Source organism: Pleurodeles waltl, chromosome 1_1 (assembly GCF_031143425.1).
Source record: "Pleurodeles waltl isolate 20211129_DDA chromosome 1_1, aPleWal1.hap1.20221129, whole genome shotgun sequence".
Lineage (NCBI taxonomy): Eukaryota > Metazoa > Chordata > Amphibia > Caudata > Salamandridae > Pleurodeles > Pleurodeles waltl.
In genome coordinates this window covers 807,848,075-807,864,182 of record NC_090436.1, presented here as the reverse complement: position 1 = coordinate 807,864,182, position 16,108 = coordinate 807,848,075, and the positions used below count along the sequence as shown (strand labels likewise).

General features: G+C 43.9%; 1 protein-coding gene across 2 annotated transcripts in view; it reads left to right on the top strand.

Moving 5' to 3' along the window:
- Nucleotides 1–16,108, top strand: part of VLDLR (very low density lipoprotein receptor) — a 309,483-nt gene that overhangs the window by 125,677 nt on the left and 167,698 nt on the right. For both annotated transcript variants that reach the window (XM_069228453.1, XM_069228463.1), the window contains exon 3: nucleotides 15,605–15,727. In XM_069228453.1, the coding sequence (XP_069084554.1) occupies nucleotides 15,605–15,727 (123 nt within the window). The remainder of the gene's footprint in view (nucleotides 1–15,604; nucleotides 15,728–16,108) is intronic.

Here is a 16,108-nt window from a genome sequence, read left to right as displayed (position 1 = left end):
AATGTATTGGGTAGCGTCATATTGTGTCCAATTCCCCAATTAGGAATTGGGGGATAGGTTGGGTGACTTTGATAGAATGTTGTGACAAAGGGGAAAAAACTTCAGAACCGATGGAGAGAATAGATGTTGGAGGCTAGGCGTGAACTACTCTAAGAGGTCCGATTCATTGGGCTCAAGTTCTTGAGTCTGCATTGCTGATCGATTGACCTTGAGACGAACTTGACTTTGTTGCTGATCCATACCAATGTGACTGACTTTTTGTGCCTTTTTCTTTCTAGCTACCAACTGCGCAGTTTTTCTCCTAGCTAGATGTTTTTCCAAATTCATGTTCCAAATTGTTTTCCATGAAGTCCCATGTGCTAATCAGGGCTAGGTAGGGCTCCTATTCTGAGACGTTGACATATAGTGACAAATGATTGATGGACTGATTTGCTAAACTCTGCTACTTATGTTAACATAGTCTTCATTATTGGCTTATGTTGGGCATTGGAGCGCATGTTTTCTCAAGTTCTGATTAGGTTGTTATTGGTGGTCACTAATGAATTAATCTTGAGTGGATTGAATAAAGTTTGAATTAACCTTATGACTTAGTATTGTAACTAATAGGGGAAAAAAATTGATAAAATGTATAATTGATTTGTGGTTATTCATGAAATGTTGACTGTTTTGCTTATTGTTTATTGGCTGTTTGTTCGTGTATTGATTGATGCACATTGATTACACCATCGCTAGGATACTCCATGCGAATCGAAAGGTTAGTCGACCTATCGACCTTGTGAATTGCTAGCGCGCGCCTGGTCCTTAGTAAACTTACAAGTTGACACATTTAATGTCCAGATTATTAAGACCAGTAGAGTCTGTCACTAGGCAGAGGGAGCTAGGGGGCATCTGAGTTCCCTTGTACAGGGAGAAGGGAGTAGCTCCCTGTTTCTGATTCGAGCTCTGGGTTCAGCATATAGGAACACAACCATGGAGAAGAGGTCACCCGAGTTATGTCTAGCGACACCTTAAGAAAAGGCAAACTTAATTGATCAAAATACCTCTCAGCATCTAATGCAGTAGCCTCAGTGACCAGTGATTGGAGGCTTTTTCAATTATATGCCAAAAAAAAGTATAGTCACAGGCTAGTCTGCTTTACAAAACCTGGATTGGGATGAATGAATCTGATTAGGGATCAGAGATTCTAGCCGTTTAACTAGTATTTTTGTCTAGATTTTGGCCTCCGTATTCAGTAGGGAGATGGATAGGTCTTATTTATTTTCATTAAGGTGGTCTTCCTTTTTCCCCTTAAGAAGGACTACTATGGTAGCCTCATTTGCAGAACTGGTAACTTTTTAATCATAGTTCAGGCTTTTACCTCCTTGGGCAGAGTCAGCAAGGTAGATTCAGAGGCCTTCTGGTCCCTGGGCATTACCCCGGGGATGAGTTTAATTGCCTTACAATTTCTTTGGAGTTGATGGGTTTATTGAGGGATAGTTTCTCTGTTTGAGAGTGATCTCATGGGTATTTTTTAAGGAAGCTTGCAGATTAATTTGAGGCCACTAACTTGGGTGTATAAAGGCGTAGATTTTTTAAATGTTTTCTAGACTGATGTGTTGGTAATAGTAGCACAATAGGTTTGGGCGGTTTCTTATCGCCATTTTAATGGTAATTTTAAAATTTTAGGTACCCATTAAATTTTTAGTTTTTTTTGTTTACTTTTGGACCTAAACTGTCAGGTGTGTGCTTACTGATAGAAATCGAGACTTCAATATGAGCATAACTCATCTGGATGGGGGTGGGGAACTTTGGTATGTCTATATAAGGATGTATTTACTTTGGTTGCTTTTTCTAAGTTGATAGAAGTCTTAATGTAAATTCTCTTGTGACCTTCAACTGATGCGGAAGCCCCTAGTGGCCCACATCAAGGTGTCCCACAGAACCACCGGGGTAGAGGCTGAGCCAGTGTTCCTTTAAAAAATTGAGATGTCTTTATCCAGCAGTCATTTATCCTTCTTGGATTCGAAGAGCTTAGTGTTCTTGCACCTCTCTTGTGGCGTGCAGAGGAAACTTTCAATGAGATTGTGATGGCTGTATGGTCAGACTAAAATGGTTTCTATTGAGGAGTTAAGTTCTGAAATAAGGCCAGTGGTTGCCTATAAGTAGTTTTTAGAAAAAGTATTGAGCTGCCAAGAATGTAAAGTTCCATTCTTAAGGATTTTGAAGATGTCAAACATATAGCAGTTTTTGGGTCATGCATAGATTGAGCATGGCTTTATGCACTTTGGGAGGTCTGTTTTGAAAAGCCAATTCTGTCAGTTATTTTCATGAATAGGTTGAAGTCTCACCAATGATACAGGCAGCTTAAGGTAGGGAGGCAAGCTTGGAGTTGAAGGGATGCCAGAATTTGTCGTCCCAGTCAGGGCATAAATCTTGATGGCATAAACTTTTCAGTACTATGTGGAAGTCTGGCAGTGGCACATCTGCTATTATTGTCCTGCTCAGGACCATGGACCAGTTTGTAATGTTATCACACCATTCTTTTTCAAGACCATAGGAGGAGCAGGCCAGATTAGAGATTGAGTCAAAACGTAAGAATAGAGCAGGCTCGTGCCCAACTATAGTTTCCTGGAGAATTGTTCCTTTATTATTACAGTAATCTATGTTTTTTCTGCATTTCACTGGATGATTAAGGGCTCTTATCGTTGAGGGAGATTACTTTCAGGTCGGGCTTCTTAGAAAAGACTGGTCAGTCGTGTAAGCTGGAGAGCAAATGCCTGTAGACATGGGATAGTGTAGTAGCATCTGGCTATGGTGACCTATGCCACATGGCGAGTGGGGATAGGAGGATGAGGTATGAAAGAGGTGGAAAAGAAAGCTGATCAAAAAATCCCCTCTATGGAAAGAGGGAAAGTCCTATTGGATGAGGTGGGGATCCATGAGGCTGTGAGGGAATCTGGAAGGGGTTGGGAGGAGCTCACTACACTGGCAGGCTAGTAAATTATAAACATTTTAGATGGCTGCCAAGCAGGTGGGAAAGCGGTCTTGATGCTACGTATGTTCAGATGGACATACAGGCCATGGGGAGGGGTTACATTTATAAATCTGCAAGAGAACACATTCCAAGTTTACAAAACTCCACTATTTGCAAATAAACATGAGGCAATATAAAAAAGGTAACATGGGTACCAGTTGTCTGGTCAATTGCTCTAGGAGTATTGTCTTATCCATTGTACATACAGGAGGTTGCAAACCATAATAGTCTGGCTTATAACAAATATAGATCCATTGTAGCATCACTAGGACAGCAGAAACTAAGGTGACGGGATAACCATAAACAAGGTTTAGACATGGAGAGGACAATAAACGCATGCTTAAGTCAGTAATAAAACATTGCAAAAGTATAGTGCAAAATACAGTTGTAAGCACTTACAGGTTTATGAAATATGAGGTGTCCAGATTGTAAACTTTTTAAAGTAAACTGCAAGCACAACAGTGGAAAGAATACACAGTAACTTGTGGGTAGAGACATGCCACAGGCTGCTTCCCACGTTGTGGGCAGGGCCTTGCTGTGGACACGAAGGTAGGCGCTCGGTGACCAGCAAATGTGCAGTGTTCTATAAAAAGCTGGTTTTGACCATACAAGAGGTATTAAGGAAAGAATCAAATGGGGGGGGGGAAGACTCGACGAGCCAGAGGCTCCATCTTCATCCATCTGGGTTATGGTTGTATTATCCAGGGACCTATGGAGATGAGCAGCTCATCAAAAGATCTGTGTTCTGCCCCCGAAGATGATTTTAAATCTTGAGGGACTGACGAGTGGAGGGTGGCTCTTTAAGTGACTATCTTCTTTTGGGCCACAAAGCCTTCCTCCTAGTCAGGGTCTCTGTCTTGAGATGGAAACCATTCTGTCTCACTTGAAGTCTAAGGGGGCTCACCTGGCAGAGTAATAGGATCAGAGTGTTGGTGGCATAAACGTTTGAATGATCAAACCTGGAGTTGGAGAGTTTTTGTGCTTAAAGATAGGAATCCAGTAGGCTTGCTCGATTTTTGAAGTTTTTCAAAAACTATTTTTAATGTGTCTAAGATTCCAAGAACTCTACAGTGGAGGAGGCTCTGTCTTCTGCACCCTCTGGGAGCTCAAATATTCAAAGGTTTCTGCACCTGTTGCAGTCTTCCAAACTGTCCTCTCTGAGAGGAAATGCTCTGGTCCATACTTTGTATCTGTTTCCCTGGACCATAGTGCAGTTGTCCATGTTGCTTTCTGGATTCTGCATGATTGATTGAGTCTAATCAATTCTCTCCCAATGTCTGCCACATCCACGCTTCCCTGCCCCCACCCAAAAGGAGATCAGTGTTCATTTTTGTGCTCCAAGCAATATCATGCACTGCCTTAAGATTTTTCATAACAGCTTCCATTGTTGTGGAGGCTTCAGATTTCTCTAATAGGGGGTTCTGGTTGTGGGAGCTTCCTGTTTGGAACATTTTGGCTTGTCTTTAGTCTTTATCCTTAGTCTATGAGTTTGATCATGTTATGGTATGTGTGAGTACCCCTTGCAGGTGGATCGAATTCCAAGCTCCGAGCACAGGTCACAAGTGATGATTCGGAGGCAGAGGGTGCAGACACTACAGAAACTTACTTCTAATCCAGTTGTGTGGCCTGCCCAACTCCTTGTGTTGGGAAAGCAAGCAAGCTGTCTAGTACCACAGAGGAGCAAAAGACCTGGCAATCTTAAGCCAGGTGCAGTGCTATGCTGGACAGGATGTTGGAGAAGGCAGCAGTTGAAAGGGGAGGAGGTTACAGAGAGGCAGCGCCTACACTTTAAAACATTTTTTTAATTTTTTGTATTTATTTATGCAAAATTTACAACACCAGTAACCGAGCTGTACAACAAATAAAGGAGATACAGTAGAGTACCAAAATATCACATTTAACCATCCGAGGCAAAATACAATGATCAATAATCTCAGCCAATTAAGCTTGACAGAAACCAGCAGCCTCCCGGCCGTCTGCGCCTACACCATTGTGGCCTTTGGCTAACATGCATTCTGGACAGTAGCTACTGACATACTAAGTGAATTGGGTGGTCAGGTAGGTAGTGCTAGGTTCACCACCACCAGGAGCGGAGTGATACGGAGTGGAGTGCAGGCAGTCCAGAAATATTTTACAAGCCTTCTGTTAAACAGATGTCTGTCCCATCAGGTGAGCAGTGAAGCACTTTGAGTCATGTTTTGCATGATCCTGGTGCTCTTATAGATAAAGTGGTGGTCTTGGAGGGGCCAAATACATGTGAGCATATTTAGGCCTGGTACATCTGTCCTACGCAAAAATGAAGCAGCCGGACTTGGGGCCGCAGGCTGGGCAGAGCTCAAATTGAGTTATTAGGTATGTAAATGAGGCTGAGGATGGATGGAGCTTTATCGATTAATGGGTGGGGGGTTGGGAGGATTGACAGATATTCCCCCAACTCACCAGACCACGATTGTCCAGGCGCCAGAGTCCTCCCCTTGAATGCCAGCATAGGGGAAGCCAGGCTCACTCTGGTAGGCCCATCTTGGGAGCTATCTTCCACTCAGTAGCCTGGAAGACTGGCTAACCGATGGTCAGCCCACTGCAAAGCGTCCAGAGTGGCTCTTTAGGGATCCCTTAATCAAGTCAGGTAAAGTTGCAGCATTACAGGCAAAGAGTGCTGGGGCAGCAGTTTCTCAGAGTTCATGGTAGAGCTGCCATCCAGCGTGGCGCCCAAACCACGCCCCCATGACCTTCATTTGAGCAGTGTAGTTCTTGACAATATCACTTACTGTGTTTAAGTTCTGTTTGCCTTAATTGTGAACATGTTTCAAAGCAATGTTTGACTAACTTTATACTCTTAGATGAACACTGCAACTTGTGGGTAATGCCAAAATGTTATGGATACTGCTATTTACATGTCCGCATGGCTCATACTCAGTAAAAGATTTACTCTTTAAAATGTGAGCTAATCTCTTCACCGGGGCTGGAAGCAGCTGGAACATGCTTGTTACAGGGCTGGAATGCCCTGTACATTTTGGCCCACTACAAGTCTGGCGACACTAACAAACCACACTAAAGCTCGTTCCACCCTTGAAAAGGCTGGACATTTACTAGGGGTAGAAGTAAAAATCCTGCAGAAGAGGAAAGATACTACCCCTCCAGACAAAGTAGGTGCAGCAAAAGGAGTTAGATTCTTCCACCAAAGAAGGAAAAATTTAACAAGTGAATTTGCACTTGCTCTACATAATTTTGCAAATGTGTGCATCCTTATTTACTCAAACCAAAATGGAGTTCACAAAAGTTCCCTGAGTATGGCTTCACTCTTGTCCATTCCTGAAAGTCTAAAGTATCCATTAATACAAGGCCATGGAACTGCAAATACACTCTCTTGAGTATAGCCCCTAATTTTTGTGTAATGTATTGCTGTAAGTATTAGCTGATTCTCCTAGAGTGGCATGCATTAACATGCTTTGTTATTTTTATGCTGTGACGAGAAGGTATGTGGCCCTTTAAAATAGCATATGAAAACTGCCTACAGCTTTTTTTTATACTCAAATTGTAAATATTTGTGTACAAATTGTATTGAACACAATCACAAATCTTGATTTTTGTTCTGCTGGCATTTGCATCTAGTCTGAGCTTCTAAATAGCCAGACTATTACAGTTTGCAAACTTGTACTTTCATACAAGAATCCCTGTTGGTAATGCAAGCTAAAAGTTCACAGCCCATTTTCTTTAGTGTGCCCATTCTTAGGAGTGGATGCTTTTCTTTAATGAATCACATACAATATTCAGCATCCCAAACAGGTGTATGCATGACATGCCTTAGCAACAGAAAATACTTTTTCCCACAGCTAAACTGTACACTTATCGGTCTTATGGGTCCACATGTCCAGTCGACAAAGTAAACAGAAGTTTGTTGTCATTGACCCCAAACTGACTTGGGCATTAGTAAGTCTGTACGGCTGGAAAGTTATTTCGCAGGTAATACAAAGGCCATTTCAAATGTGATCTTCCCACTAACTTAAAGCATGTCATCGGTAACAGAATACTTTATTCAATTCCTCAGTCTGATAGACTTCTGGTTGCAGATTCCTTACCTTAGAATTGCCCCCCAGGTGTCACTCTGTCTAGAGATTTTCCTCACAGTACTCCTGTGCACTATTAGGTTGACTCTGTGCCTGTCTGTTGTGCACGCAGGACATAACATTACAGGCCCCATGTAAGTGCCACCCCAGCTGGCTTTTCTTTCAGTGCCAGCCAGCACTGATCCAAAGAGCTACCCCTCAGTTTTTTTTTTTTTTTAACTGGTCTTTTCAAAGATTTTTGAGTGGCTTGACTTGTCGGATGTTACCACAAGACTGGGTTCAAGCTGTGTGGATTGAGGTGCGAAACTGTCAGACATACACTGATGACAGACACTTGTGGTGTTTAGAGCGCAACCACTACCCGAAGGTGTGCTTGGAATGTCAGACCATGAATCTGAAAGCTTTGAGGAATTTGTCCCTAAAGCTACTTGCAGCCCAGTGCTTGGCTCTACATTGCTCCCAATCTCCATTGAGAGGAAGGTCCCGTAAGGTTGCTGAACCCCCTTAGTCGTCCCACTCAAAGGCCTTGGATGGTCAGCAGGGGTGTGGGATTTAATAAAATAACTTGTCCATGAGACAGGTTGCTTCTTAAATCGACTTGTCCTGTAAAAATGAATCTACTTGTCTCTTTGGCGCCATGTGGTGACAAATTGTCAGCAATCATTATGTAAGAGCTCTGATAATAGCGTCTCTGATCATGCCAGGGCTAATACTATAATAGGGCTTGAATACTTGCAATTTCAATCCGTACTTTAGCAATTTCCTTATTTTGCTGCCTTTCTGCAGATCATCGTACTAGGCTGGAAGAAGCAGTAAGCAGTAGTTCCAGAGCTGGAATGCCTTGGAGTCTGCAAATCTACTAACTTGCATGTTTTTAGGATGTTCACTAGCTCTAAACTTTTCTCATAGTGAGAAAGGTTGGAAATTTACTCCTGACAATGGCAGATGTAGAAGCTCTTCCAGGTTTTTTTTTTGGGGGGTAGGGGGTTGTGGTTGGAGTCAATGTGAACAATATATTTTTGCATGAGCAAATCTACACATGCATATTTGCTCGTGCTAAAATAGTCTACACATTTTCTAGGAGTAGGATTTCCTGGTCTAATTCTGGAAGTTCTTGTGAATTCATGAAAGCCACTAATTCAAACACATATAGCAAGAGGTCACAAAGATGGCCTACTTTAAGAATTGGGTCCCTAATTAGGTCTGGCATTTACCAAGACATTTTGTTTTTTATTAAAATTCTATTTCTCGATCAGCTAGCTTTACTGTGTGATCACATTCTGCTATTGCGCAAGGAGCATATTGGCACTTTATTTTTGTTCAGTGCCTGGAACTACTGTGGCAATCAGTGGCGTAATGAATCTGGAGGGAGCCCCCTCTGCAACAAACATGAAGGGCCCCTGCCCCCAGACTCACCCAGGGCAGGTGCTGTGCTGAGAGGGTCCTCTAGAGGGGTATCCCCACACTGCTGGAGCTGCAGGGCCTTTGTTACACCACTGATAGTAATGTGATTTATTTTTTTTTGAGACCAGAAGACTTTTTTTTTTGCCAGCGTTCATTACACAAGTGTTACAAAAGCCATGTCCAAACAAGGCATACATTGACGAAACCAAAAGACTCCCATCAAATTTCGAATCTGTTGGCTTTGCCAGTGCTGGTTTATTTCCATGCTTCCCACAATCTTGTTGAAAATGGTTACACTGATTTTTCCTTTAGGAATATTTTTTTGGGAAATACTAGTTGCACATTTTACTAAATGATGCTTCAAAGAAATGGTACCTAAAATTTCATAGTAGCAAAACGTTTTTTCCTACTTTTTTTCCTGAACATTTTATTTCCAAAGCAAATAATGACATCTGCTTACAACCTTCTGCAAACATTAGCATAAAATCAGAGCATTCTGGGGGCATTATGCTTAGCCTTCTATTAAACTTCTCAAGTGTGTGTGTAATGATCAACCATGAATACACGTTAGAACGCAATTAACATATGGACATATTACCTCAACTGCAGACCGTCTCTTCTATGTAAACTGGCAGCCAAATTTGTGCTGCATGGGGTTGGGGCCTAATTGTCACAAGGACAAAAACATAAACTTGTTGTCCTTGACCCCAAACAATGTCCTGACTGTCAATAGCAATTCCACATGCCTGGGTCAGCGAAGAGGCACAAGGAGTCCAAGAAGAACAAGTACACTTCACCCCATCCATCCGTTGACTAGACGAGGGAAAAGGAGTGTTGTTGCTCAAGGCCTCTTCTGAGCCTGCATCTGGGTTAGCTTTGCGCCTCCCAGGGTTTCCAGGAGCCAGAGTGACCCCTGCCCAAACTTGGAAAGCTTGAAGTGCCTTATCTTTGGCCAGCCTGAAGCCACAGGCGCATGTTTGGCCTCATGGTCAGGCGAGTCCCCATAGATTCCGCGCCTTCAGCTTCAGCTCTAGGGAGCACCCAAGGATCCATTCTTGGACTTGAACTAGGGTCTGTTGTGCCATCTTGACCCCCACCTCATTCTGATGACCTGCTTGTGCCAACCCCATCCTAATTTCTTACCCTGATAGAGCTGCCGGATGCCTCCTTTAGTTGCCCCCCCCCCCCCCCCCCCCCCCCCCCATTTTGGTTCCTGATGCTTTTTCATATGGGCTGGGGGTCCAGTGAGGGATGGGAGATGGTCAGTGTGCCCTTTAAAATCCCAGTTCCAAGACCCTGTGGACTGGCAGATGGACCTGGGTGAGGCCACTGGTTTAGATTCTCCCCAAGCAGTCTTTCTCACCTTACTGTAGCTACAGAGGAGAGAGCATACAAACCTAATTGCCTGCCACCATAGCACTGCTCCAAATGACCCAGCGTTCACAACACAATACCCCACCCTTGAGAGCTATATCCAAGCCTCTACATCCCGGTGTGCATTCCCTTCCACACCCCTGAATAGGGAATACAAAAGGCTCGACCAATTTGGGAAGAAAATGTTTCTCCAGCCTGGCATTGCAGTCTGAACACCCCTTTCCTTTTGGGCTGTTAAACCCAACTCTATGGGGCACTGTTGCGCAAGTGCTGCCACAGGTTCCAGAAGAAGCCTGGACTATTCTCTCCCAAGCTTTTGGGAGAGATGCAGCAAAGTTCAGATGTGGGATGGAGATGACTAACTCACTGGGCAAAGCAATTGCATCAACTGGCCTTGAGGCGCAACACCTGGTTGCGCATATCTAGCTTTTCAGGGGATGTCCAGTCTATTCTTTTGGACTTGCCCTTTGATGGTACTCATCTGTTTGGAGAGAAAGCAGAGTTGGTGCTTGTGTGCTTCAAGGACTCTTGTGCTACGACTGGGCCCTTGGACCTCATAGCTGCCACTTGCCCCCTTCAATCTTATCTTCTCCCCCACGCCCCCTTAATCTGCTTTTCACCTCTTTCGTGGCCATGGAAGGGGCATCCTGTCACGTCCCTTCTCCTCCAGCCACTGTGCTGCACATGCTACCTAGCCTCTAGACCGCTGGCTCCCTGATTCACTGGGACAGTGCCTCTCACGTCCTCGGCCACACATTAGCCTAATACCCCCCCCCCCCCCCCCCCCCCCACTGCTACTTTCTAGAACGCAAAAAGGACAAGGACCTATATCCTATCTTTGACAATCTGACCCTCAGTCTCATTCTTGAAAATGAAGTTCAAAATGCTTTGTGGCTTGCGTTCTAACTGCCTTGGACCCAGGATACTGGTTGGTAGCATTGAACTTGCTGGACACTTATTTTCACATTCCCGTCCTGCCTGCCCTCAGACGTTACTTTTGGTTTATGGTGGGCCACAAGCACTTTCTGTTCACCAGCTCCCCTTTGGCTTTACCAGTGTCCCTCTGCTATTCACTAAGGTGATAGCAGTGGTAGCAGCTCATCGGTGCAGGTCAGTGGTTTCATTTCCCCCTCCTCGCCCGGCAGGCTTGCCCCAGACTGTCTTCCCGCCTTCTGACTTCTGTGAACCTCCTGTGTTTGCTGGAGTTCATTATAAAGGTGCTAAAGTCACAAGACTCCATTTCAGATGATCCCTTTCATTGGAGCTATTCCAGACACTGACCGTTTTGGTATTATCCTCCAGAGCGGAGAGTCCAGGATACTGAGGCTATGATACCAATGTTTCAGCCTCCATCCTTGATTTTAGTGAGACTGTGGCTGCTGGGCCTCATTCATCCTGTTGGTGAAACATGCTAGGTGACATGTGGGCTCTGCAGTAGGACCTGAAGTTTGAGTGGGCACAGCATCCGGGGAATCTCTGATGTAGTATCGGAGGGAACTCTGCAAGATCTTCAGTGGGGGCTAATAAACCACGATTTGGTCAGGGGCAGATCCCTTTCCCTCCCCGATCTGACAATGGAACATGTCAGTTCTGAACTGGTGTGGCCACCTTGAAGAGGTGGAGATCAGAGGCTTCTGATCTCTGGCAGACTCTATACTCCACCTCATACTTATGGAGCTGCGATGATCAGACTGGCATTGAAAGCATTTCTTCCCTCTCTAAGGAAAGGTAGTGCAGGTGTTAATGGACAACTCCACTGCTATGTGGTACTGCAACAAGGGGTAGGGTCGTGGACCCTCTGTAAAGTCTCTTTGCCTCTGGACATGGCTGGAACATCAGGGCATTTCCCAGGTAGGCAACACCTGGCAGGCTCTCTGAATGCCAGAGCGGACAAACTAGGCCAGCAATGCCTTGTCAATCATGAATGGCGTCTCCATCTGGAGGTAGTGCAAGGACTGTCAGCAGTTGGGAGAGCCTTGGATAGTTTTCTCTCCGCAGAGAATGCACAATGTCAACAGTTTTGCACACTGGAGTTTCCAAGGCAGCATTTACTTGGTGATGCTTTTCACCACAATTGGATCTCAGGCCTCCTGTGCACCTTTCCACCACCACGACTTCTGCAGAGTTCAAGAATATCTGGCATCCCAAGCTATTGAGCATAGCCATGGATCCTCCCATCAGACTGCCCTTTCAGGAGGGTATTCTGTTGCAGCAGCAGGGGAGTGTTCTCCACCCAAACGTGTCCAGTCGCTTCCTTCTTGCATGGAGACTGAGTGGCGCCAGTTGACTGCTTTGGACCTTCTGCCTTATGTCTAACATTATCTTGGCAGTGAGGTGTCTCCACCAAAACAGTATATCCCTGTCGTTGGACCAAATTTTTCATGGTGTTCAATCTGACCCCCTCTGTGCCCTTCTTTGAGGTCGTCTTGTTCATATTTTCTTTGGCACAACAAGGAATTGCTTGGAGTACCCTCAAGGGTTCTCTTTTATTTAAAAAAAAAAATAAAATTACCCGATCAACCCTGTAAGTCTGCTTTTGTTAGCACATTTCTTAAGGGTCTTACTCACACGTTTCCTCCATCCCCTTTCATCATGCACCAATGGGATTTGGTTCTGCCATTCCTAATGATGTACACTCCTTTGGAGAAACTCCATAATTGTCCTTTCATGCTTATGATGTTCAAAACAGTCTTCCTTGTTCCCATATCCTCAGCCCCCTGCAGGCACCATCTAAGCCACCCTATATTTCCATCTGTCCTGACAAAGTGGTGCTTCTCACTAAAGCTTCTTTCCTCCTTAAGGTGGTTACGCCCTTTTATATAGGCCTATCAATCACTTTGCCTACTTTTTACACCCCCAACATCCTTCTAAGGAAGAGGAGAGACTCCACTGCCTGGACTCAAAAGGAGCATTGACGTTCTACCTTGATCGTACAAAAGAGTTCCGGGTGGTTGATCAACTCTTTATTGGTTGTGGGTGTGAAGAAAAGTTAGGCAGTGCAGAAGAGAACCATCTCCAGATGGGTTATTCTCTGCATTAAAATGTGCTATGCATTGGCTAAACAGCAACCCCCAGAGGGGTTGCGTGCCGCAGAGCATCAGTTGCAACCACTGTATTAGCATGTGGAGTTCAGGTCCTGAACATCAGTCAGGCAGCAACGTGAGCATCCTTGTACACATTCATCAAACACTACTGCTTGGACAGTCCCGTCTGAATAGACGGGTACTTTGCAGTTTGGTCCTGCAGGACTTCCTATTATGGTCTGTTCGCAAACCCACCTCTGGGGGTGGTATTGCTTGGTTATCTAATCTAAGGTAAAGAACCTGCAACTAGAAGTCTCTATCGGATGAACAAGTTATTTACCTTCAGGAAGGCTCTATCTGGTAGAGACATACTAGTTGCAGATTCCTTACCAACCCACCCCATCCTCCAAACAGTGCGAACTGATTTCTGGGGACGGGGGATTTCCTTTTCAGGTCCCTAGTTTTGATACACCAGTGGTCGGTGTTTTTCATGGCTCCGTGCTTCTGGAGTGGAAAGTTGTGAAACTGATGTCTGCGTGCCAGTGTGGTGCCTCAATAGGACCTGTAACCTGTCCAGTGCACGCGAAGCGACAACTGACGTGGAGCTGATTGACTTTGCACAGGGGTAGTGCTTGAGAAAAATCTCTAGATCCAGACTGACACCTGGGGGAAATGCTAAGGCAAGTAATCTGCAAATAGAATGTCTCTACCAGATAAGGTTTTAATAAAGGTAAGGAACTCGTTCTTTACTAGTAACTATAGCTGTATTTGGTTGTGCTCAAATTAAGCTCTAGGTTATTCCAGCACCCAGCTACACGTTGGACTTTAGCCTCCCTGCAAAACAGTATTTCAATCAAATGCACCATGTATGCTTTGTTTGAACAAGAAGCATTTCCACCTCCCCAGGGACTACTTTCTGTAGTGCTACCTTAGTGCATGAAGAAAAACGACTTTAGAATCTGGCTAATTGAGACTTGGAGGACAAGCGTGATAACTGGGCTAGGATGGATGGCTCATGCCTACAAGTGAGTTCTCCCAGTCAAGACTAAATATTCATGCAGGGTTCCTTATAGAGTTGGAGAGGCGTGACTCACTTTTTTTTTTTTTGCAGCTCACTGCAGTGCATGCATTTTCCACAAAGTGCGTATGTTTTAGGCAAGGACTGCATTTAACAACCACTTAACTTTGATTGCATAGGAAGTTTTAATCACTTGTGTAGTTCCTAGAAAAATCGATGAGGAAAGAATTCCTGAACAGACTACGGACTACTTCTGTTCTCCAATCTGCCATGGGGTTCAAGCCAGCCTTTGTAAAGGCACAGCTGTCGTAAGCAGAACATGCAAAATGTTAACTTTTGTTCAATCCTGATCAGAATATCACCTCAATTGTTTGGCAGATTATTTTTTTTTCCTGCTCACTCTGCTTCATGCTTCACTGATGGGGATTGTCCTTTTCAGTTTCTATCTTTCATTTTGAGGGTTCATATATCTTTATTCTTCCTTCAAATGTATGTCTTCCTTAAAACAAGTGTGTGCGTGTCTCCAAGGTATGTTGCTTGTCTGTTGGGCCTGATGCTGTGAGTGCACAGGTAATTGTGAGGTCCCCTATATAGCTAGAATCCTGCAAGCCCCAACACGGTCTTAACCATTCAGCTTGATTTCACTGGGACAATCCCACCTCTTTGCGTTACTTTTCTACAAACACGCCTTAAATAGGGAGCCTTTACTGCCTCATTGTTTCTGTAGTACAAAATATTTACACGTCTTAAACCAAATAACTACAACTCCTTACTTTACTACGATATTTGGTGAAAGGGCTCAAACATTGACCTAGTTTTATTTGGAGGTTTGACTTAAGCTATTTTAGTCACTTGTCATTAACTTTCAGCGGTGATAGTTATTTAGCACCTGGCTTGATTATCTTTGAGTTTAGCTAGCCTGGGGAATTTCCCTCTAAGTGCACCTCTCCTACTTTCCAGGAGGATTATACGTTTCCTTTCAAAGTATTGCAGAATTCTACTGCTGTTTTCTGTTTGGCTGGTATGTACTAGATGTGGATGATGCACAGCATTAATCCCAGGTTAGCAACATAAGTTTACCACCCTTGGCTCCCTTTTCAGGAGCTCATATTTGTAAACATGAATGGCTTTCTGTTGGAAATTGTGTGACTTGTAGTGGGTCTGACCCAAGCTCAAATACAGTCAGATTACTCCATTCACCCAGCCTGCTTTCTGCACATCCATTGCTGCCACATACTCCAGCTTGGCTCCTGAACAAGTCATGCTATTAGCATTTTTGAGAAAAATACTAGTTTATTTCTGTTATCATGGACCAGATTATTTCCATAGTCAAACTCTCAAACAGTTATTCCTAGTTTTCCTCGGTGAGGTAAGCTGACCAGTGCCCATTTTGGCTTTCCTAGGCACGCTTTCACAATCTTAAGTAGTCTACTTTCATAACCATTGTGAAAAATCTGTCCAAACCCTCTTGTTGGAAGATTACTCTGAGAACTTGCTGTTGTTGCCGTGACAGTGTGCGAAGTTGGTTCTTTGCATCATTTCACCCTACTCATTTGTGTGCTCTTTCTTAGCCTACTGAAATGCAATGAAATTGTGTAGCACAAACATGAAAGTATTACTCTCCTTTACAGCATTGGCAACGACACTGACCAAGGTTTTTTTGGATCCATATAATGAAGATTCAATTCCCTTTATTTCCTTTTAGTTAAGAAGACTTGTACGGAGTCAGACTTTGTATGCACTAATGGGCAGTGTGTTCCTGAAAGGTGGCAGTGTGATGGAGACCAAGACTGTGAAGATGGATCTGATGAACGTCCTGAGCTCTGTCGTAAGTTACTTCACTTTTTGTAGCTATTTCCCATAGAGATTCCTAAACTGGCTTGCATTCCACCCAGGTACTTTGACACAGTACAGAAATCTCTGGTTTTCTGTTATTGGTCTTATATAACTTGTGCAGCATTTGATTGTTATAGTATAACTCCTAGCCAGGCTATACAGTACCAACATAGATAACTTCTGGACAACCTTTAACTTGGTTAGGCCACTTTTCTGTAGCTTTGAACCTATTGTCACTTCTTAAAATCTTATTTTAAAGCTAATCCCTTTGCTGCATGGCCCCTAACTTCTCAGTGCACAATCTCATTACGCTGTTCCCCTTTTCACTGCAGATTTTTTTTAATCACCCTGTTTCAGCTGTGTATGAACTAAT